This window comes from Nelusetta ayraudi, unplaced genomic scaffold (assembly GCF_046127955.1).
Source record: "Nelusetta ayraudi isolate G7.1 ecotype Tasmania unplaced genomic scaffold, CSIRO-AGI_Nayr_v1 ptg000005l, whole genome shotgun sequence".
NCBI lineage: Eukaryota > Metazoa > Chordata > Actinopteri > Tetraodontiformes > Monacanthidae > Nelusetta > Nelusetta ayraudi.
This window is the reverse complement of record NW_027466055.1, coordinates 5,465,493-5,472,500: the sequence shown is the minus strand read 5'-3', so window position 1 is coordinate 5,472,500 and position 7,008 is coordinate 5,465,493. Positions and strand designations below refer to the sequence as shown.

General features: G+C 51.6%; 1 protein-coding gene across 3 annotated transcripts in view; it reads right to left on the bottom strand.

Moving 5' to 3' along the window:
- The window catches only part of trpm7 (transient receptor potential cation channel, subfamily M, member 7), a 38,891-nt gene that overhangs the window by 2,669 nt on the left and 29,214 nt on the right, over positions 1-7,008 (bottom strand). For all 3 annotated transcript variants that reach the window (XM_076051103.1, XM_076051085.1, XM_076051093.1), the window contains exons 24-37: positions 6,740-6,918; positions 6,436-6,568; positions 5,352-6,181; positions 5,123-5,211; positions 4,455-4,551; positions 4,278-4,354; positions 4,147-4,184; positions 4,032-4,060; positions 3,877-3,930; positions 3,209-3,253; positions 2,979-3,044; positions 1,534-1,817; positions 1,339-1,421; positions 34-239 (exon numbers count right to left, since the gene is read on the bottom strand). In XM_076051103.1, coding sequence (XP_075907218.1) covers positions 34-239; positions 1,339-1,421; positions 1,534-1,817; positions 2,979-3,044; positions 3,209-3,253; positions 3,877-3,930; positions 4,032-4,060; positions 4,147-4,184; positions 4,278-4,354; positions 4,455-4,551; positions 5,123-5,211; positions 5,352-6,181; positions 6,436-6,568; positions 6,740-6,918 — 2,210 coding nt within the window. The remainder of the gene's footprint in view (positions 1-33; positions 240-1,338; positions 1,422-1,533; positions 1,818-2,978; positions 3,045-3,208; positions 3,254-3,876; positions 3,931-4,031; positions 4,061-4,146; positions 4,185-4,277; positions 4,355-4,454; positions 4,552-5,122; positions 5,212-5,351; positions 6,182-6,435; positions 6,569-6,739; positions 6,919-7,008) is intronic.

Sequence of the window (7,008 nt, the reverse complement as noted above, 5' to 3'; positions counted from 1 at the left end):
GGCGGGTTGGCGAGTGGAGCCCAAGAGTCTCACCCTGCAGGTCGAGCACCAGCAGCTCCCCACGCGTGTACTCGTAGGTCCAGTGGCTGAAGGCCAGCATGGTCTCCTCCAGCAGGTTGGTGGGGTTGATCTCCTCGCCGTTGTTGTTGTTGAACTTGCGGAACTCCCCGGTGATGCACTCCTCGATGGCGAACCACTGACCGGCCGAGTGGCAGTAGAGCAGGAACACCTCGAGGAACCTGAGGACGGGAGGGTGGGCAGCACGGCGGACAACGCAAATCAACCGGGTTCACCGGGAAACTCCTCCAAGCTCAATTCACATCACGTGTGGCTCATTTTCTATAATTCAGCCAAAAGGCCTTCATAGATTTAAACGAAGGAGAAATTCTTTTTTTCTCTCACACAGTAGCTGCTGTAATTCTGGTAAAATCTCGTCCCGCGAGACCCCCACTGTGAGTGGGGTGGAGGTACCAAACATTTTGATGTTGTTTGCTGTCAAGAATGGTTGTTACATTTTCCTCTTTGAGTAAAATATTCCGTCTCTTCCTCCGTCCAAACATAACGCGGCAGTTTCGCTTGACGTGAACTGGTCATGTGACCCCGTGCGTCACGTCCGGTGACGTGTAAATGCAAAACAAGCGTTTCCCTGACACTTTTGCGATATGCCTCTATATCAACATGTCTGAAAAACCTCCTCATGAGAGCGTAAAAACCTTTTCGCCACATTTGAGAGGTTTTTCCAAGTTTAGCCGTCTCCTATTGCCATATTTAGGTTTGCGCAATTCTAGGGGTAGTGGAAACGCAGCTAGTGTTGATAACATGAACACGGTCACATTGGCTGGTGGCGTGTGTGTATTTCATGTGTGTGTGTGTGTGTACTTTGTGATAAATAAATATTATCTAAGTGTCAGCCAGGTCGGCTCCTCTCGTCTCTCTGAAGGGGTTCGTTTTTCCTGGGTCGGCACAATTGCGTGATGGGACGTACTGCCGGACCATCGGTTGTACACTTTCAGCGTTGCATTATGGGATGCTTTGAGTCCACGACGTGAGGTACGACGTCTTTCGCCAAACATTTGCTCGACAGAATGGCGCGCTCGCTGTGTTGCGAGGAGGGAGTGATTCCAGGAACTGCCAGGAGGGGTGGTGTTCATTATGCCAAGGTCAATATTTATGAATAACTCATTTAATGCTGATCTGGTGTACACACACGGTTCCAATTAATACAACGCCAGTTGCAAATTAAGTTGTTGTTGCTGGACCTCGCGGCGTGTTTTGAAGGGGACAAAAACAAATTGTGTGTGTGCGTGTGTGTGTGTGTGTGTTTCTGTCAGCGGCTACCTTGGAGAGTAGGGGATGGTCTTGGGCCTGACTTGGTTGAAGGCAAACGTCAGCTTCTGAGCAGCTCGCTGTTGCTGTATTTCCTGAAGACAGGAGAGCACCGTTGTTAAGAAGATGTGCACTGGATGCTTTCCTGTGAGGCATCCTGCTCCTTCCTCCTCCTCCCCCTTCCTCACCCTCCCCCCCCCCCCTCACCCTGAGACAAAGATGCAGCACGGTGTCCTCCTTGTAGATACTCTGCCAGGTTTGGACCACCTCAGGAAGGAAGGATTTGACTATGTACAGGTGTCCTGGCTTGAGGATGTCGTACTCCGACCAGGTGCAGAGCACCTTCAGGGCCCGTCTCAGCCCGCCGCCCATCTCCTCTTTGCTGAGGAACTCGATTTTGGCACAGAGGCCCCGCTGGGCCCAGGAAGACATGCTGTTGTTGATGGTGTTGGGGGAGCTCTCCTCCAGACGGTACACCGTGACGGGCTCTCCTGCGGGAAAACACACAGCAACGGCTCACTTCCATCGCCGGTTTGCATTGCGGAGAACAAAAGCTCACTTTATGGAAGTTATCTGCAACTCCCAAACCAGCGGTTGACTTCTACTGCCAGTGCGTCGTCGCAATAGTTAACCAACGGCTCTTGGATGGCAGTAATACTTTGGGTATTATGCCAGTCTTGTCCTATGATTGAAGTTACCTATTTAATAAAACCCCTGTTTCATTTTGAGGAGACATTTTAGTCCAGTCTGCAAAGAGATGAGGAGTGTAAAATGAGGCCTCTGCCCAGCGTTTTATTGGAGGATGATGCAGCAAGTGGATCATTTGAAGTTCTATAAAACTGGCAGAGAGAGAGAGAGTGAGAGTGAGAGAGAGAGAGAGGTTCTTTTCTGGTGTGTGTTGGTGAAGGGCTGAGCAGCATTTATTCAACATACATATGTTTCTCTGCAAACGTGAGAGCCATGCATTCATTAAAACAGAACCGGAGCTCTGTATTAGTCGCATGTGTTTTCAAACAATAAAAAATCAGTCGGGGTAATGTACTTTTTTTTTTTTTTTTTTTTTTAATCATACTTCATGAGGGATCCAGTTTAGCAGGAACTGTCGCCTGTCAGGCCTCCTGTTTACTGGAAACTAGTGTGATTATGTGTCCCATGATGGTCGAGTAACAATGTGGCTCTCTCCGATCAGAAGCTCAGCAGAAGAAACACTTTGACACTTGCATAAAACATTGAAACTCGCATGACGTCAGGTGTGGTGCGTGTCGCTGCTCGTTGCTCAAAGCCTCTGCAAGACCCAGTGTTTGTAGGGACGCAGTAGGAACCGTCTCGCAAAGCTGCGAGCTGATCTCTGCCATGGTCACATGTCACCTGAGCAGTAACCAAAACTGGCAAAGCAATGCCGCCGGCCAGGCAGAACTGGAACATCCAGACTGTCAAAGCCAACGGGGTGTTTGATTACGAGGATACACACAGACACACACCCATCAACAACAGAAGCTACAAGCTGCTCGTCAACGCCGAGGTGCGCGGCTGGGAGGAGAACAGCTGTGGGTGTGGGAGAGTTTAAGCACACGTCCTCATTTGACCAGACACTTCCTCATTCTGCAACGGCCCGGTGTCACTCCCTCCCGCACTGTTTTCACCCCACTCACCTCTCGGGGGGACGGGAGTGAAGGGGATGCTCTGGGATAACCTCATCAGGTTGTTGCGCTCCACGGCTGCAACAAAGGTGAAGATGCAAATAATAAAAAAAAAAAAAACAACCAACAAAAAAAACAACAAAAAACAAAAAACAAAACAAAGTTACAGAACAAAAAAGGTCAACACGACTGCCAAGAGCATGACCAATGTTTCGAGGGCTCCAGTTTTCTCCACATCTCACCTGAGTACTGGTAGTTCTCCATGGGCTTAAAGGGTGAGCCGATCGCTGCAGCAGGAGAGAGAGGAAGAGAGGAAAAAAAAGATTGATTCCTGCAGTATCCTGAACTGTGCCTGATTCGACTAGAATTTAGAAAGCGTGTGTTTCTATGTCACGCACACAAGTCGTGATTTCTTAAGGGGGACAGATGTTGTCTATTTGCCTTTGCACACTATACTAAACTACTATACTCCATTTCTAATAATCTTTGCAAGTGGAATGTTTGTAAAAATCTTTGGCATTGCATTGCATGTCAATCTGAGAAGTGAGAAAACGCCACCTGGTTCTGCAAAAAAAAATGGCTGCTACTAATCATTCTTAATCAGCATCTTGGCTCGCAGTCGCTTCCTCCATTCCTTCCTAACCACACAGTTGCTTCCTGATTCCATCTGGACCACGAGGAGGCCGACAGTTGCAGAATTGGATCAAAGATTGACTGAAAACACTCTTTAGAGGTCGTTGGCAGAAACAGATTTGCAAGATTTCATTGTGCTCATTGTGTTCATTGTTCAAGCATAATCGCTTCACTTAAGCACAAAGAGCCCAATGAGATCCTCCTGCACCGCTAGCTGAACTGCAGCTGGGAGGAGTCCAGCAGACGGTGCTGCAGTCTGAGGTTTTTGGTGACTCACAGTCCTTTCTGGCCCCCAGCTGGGTGTGTCTGGGCGTGTAGAGGGAGATGGCGGCTGTAAAGCCAAGACGGACAAAAGAGAAAGAAAAAACAAAACAAGACGTAAATACAGGTTGTACCGTTTCACTTCGGAATAGAAAGAGCTATGCGACTTACCATTTAACGTGTCTTCTCCCGGAGCTCGGCTGGAAACAACGCAGAGACACATTAGTTTTAAAGAAACAGACATCGAGCACGTGTTGACCACAGTAACCAGTCAGCGGACACTTACAGGCTGCTGGCTTGGGCCGATTTGACCTGAACCTTTTCCTGTTTAAGACATAAACAGAAATAACAATTTCAGTTCCTGTCTGTTTCAGTTCAAACTGTCCCAATACTGAATCCAAAGACGAGACTTTGTACCAGCACAGCGGCCCTGGGGTCCTCGTGCGTCAGGATGTCTTCGGCCGACACCCGGCTCCTGTCCTTCTTCGTCAGAGCTGCAGGAGCACGGAGACCAGTGGACCAATCACAGATCACAGTGTTTTATATATATACATATACGTAGTGAAATGACCAGCAGCTGGATTTGTGCCTTACTGGAATCAGGGTGGAGGAAAGCCGGGCTTCTGTCGAACTCCGTGAAGCCGGCATAGGAGTTAACGGCTCTGATGTGGCCGTGACTGTCGAGTTGGATCTGGGACCAGGAGGATGGACGGGAGTGAGAGGGTGAGAGGGTGAGAGGGTGAAGGGGTTGGGGTGGAGGGTGATGATAAGAGAGAGATGTCATGACGCGGGCTGCATTCGCACCAGCAACGGAAAACGAACTTCTTCATCTTCCCGCTACTTATGCACAATATCAAAACCCACTGAACTTAATTTATATTCAAACACGTTGAGCTTTCAGAGGCAACTCTGCTCCGCCACAGACTGGATCACTTTAAAAACCTGTCAGAGGTGAACGCTCAGTATGTAGCTGGCAAAATCAGGAGGGGAGAAATTGAAAGCAAATCCAGTTTTTTGTTCTTTTTGAGACGCCTAAAAAACACGATGGATCGGTGCCACCTACAGGCTATCTGGTAAACTGAACATGGAACAAACTGCAAAAAAAAAAAGTTAGCGTCGTATCACTCCAGATTGGTCTTGGTCTCCAGACCACTTTTTAAGGGTCTCGGTCTCGGACCAGACGGACTCGTGATTTTTGATCAAGACCGGCCAAGACTCAGCCAACACTGCAAAGACAGATAATAACGATGACGCCAACACACCTGTGATTTGGGCCGAGTTGCCGGGCTTTGCTTCCGGCTGGAGGTCTCTTGAGGCGTCGAGTGCTGAAGATCCAAACAGTCTTTGTGTCCTGGAACAGACACAGGTTAGCAGCTGGACGCCAAACAAACAACGTACGACTTCGCCTTTAACCTTTAACTTTTAAATGACTGGAGGAATGAAGAAACCCCCCCCCCCCCCCGCTCCGCTCACCGCCGGCCTCGTACTCACCCACAAACGCCCCGAACTCCACTGTGGTGCTGTCGGCCGGGACGTGCTGCTGGTGGGGCCCGGTGAGGGCCAGCTCCGGGTGGCTGGAGCCGGTGGGCTGCGTGGGGGTGCTGCTGATGTGGAAGTACGTCCCGGCCGAGGGCACGTTGGGCAGGCTGGACGGGGAGTCGGAGGGGCCCGGCTCCTCTGGACGGGTCAGCTTGCTCTGGCTGAGGGAGTGGCCGCGGAGCCGCAGGTCCGGTGGGGTGGTGGCGGTGGCGGCGGCAGCTGCAGCGGCGCCGGTGGCAGCAGCCACGGCGCTCTGGACGAGGGCCCCGGGGCCGGCGCTGCCCGAGGAGCCCGCCTCTGCAGCGAGGGGCCCGAGCCCAAACAACGCCCTCCTCTCTGGGCTCAACGCTATGTTCAGGCTGGGGTCCAGCCCCACACCGGGCCCTGGCCCAGGTCCTGCTCCGACTCTCCGCCTGCTCTCAGCGCCTCCTCCTGCACCAATCCCAAACAGAGAATCCGCAATGTTGGCTCCCGCCTGGGGGAAGTAGGCGCCCACGCTGCGCTTCCCCATAACGGACGACTTGGACAGAGCCCCGGCGTCGCTCGGCCCCGGCCCGATGCTGGGCACCACGTTCTTGGAGACGCTGAGCTCCCGCGTGATCTGGTTGTGGACTTTGCTGGCCTCCGACGCCCTCTGAGCCGTGAGGCTCTTCAGGGTGTCCACGGTGAGCACCGAGAGGTCCTGCAGGTGGCCGATCTGAGAGTCCAGCGTGTGCAAAGAGCGCTTGATGAAGTTCACCCTGTTCCCCACCTCCTTCAGCTGCAGGCACATGGTCTCAACCCTGCAGAGGACCAACGGCAGTTTCAGAGAGACGTGCACAACCGGGAGGAGGACGTAGACGTTCAAAATGAGCCGCTCACTAGCTGCGCTTCCATTACCCCTAGAATTGTACAAAACCTAAATATCTCAATGGATTCAACATGTTGCACTTGAAAAGGGACATCCCAGACAGGACTGTCACACAACACGAGGTGCGGTTTTCCTTTCACGGTTCAAACGGCTCCTGTGAGAGCGATGGCAGAGCGACACGCTCACCTTTCTGAGGTGAGACGGATGCGCTCCTCGCTGCCCGAGTGAAACTGGTCGTCTTTTTCATGGAAGTAGGTCTCCACACACTGCTCCTCGAAGTCGTGAAGCTTCTTTTGGTCTTCCTCCGTGAGGAACAGCTCTGAAAAGAAACGGACAGGAGAACATTTGACCCTTAGTCCCCCTTCAACTCACTGGAAATCGCAATATCTTGCAAACACGGCTTTTTGCTCCAATTTTAGCCCATTTAACAGAGAAATTAGGTCGAGGCTTTAAAGTTTTCAGAGAAAAAAGGTTGGTGGTTTAATCGTACTTGGCCCGTAAGTGTTTTCCTTCTTCCTCTTGCTACACATACAGAAGAGGGAGTAGATGTGGCAGAGGAGGATGAAGGGAGGCGGGAGGACAGGCTTCTCGTGGTAGGCCATGATGAAATGGTAGCGCTGGTACTTCCACACCAGGTTTGAAATGGACTTCACTTGCAGATAGACGTTGCTGGGGAGCAGAGAGCAAAGACGGCACGATGAGGAGGCGGCGACGGCGGCGGCGGTGAGGCGGGGGGAGGCAGAGGGGGGAGGGGTCGGG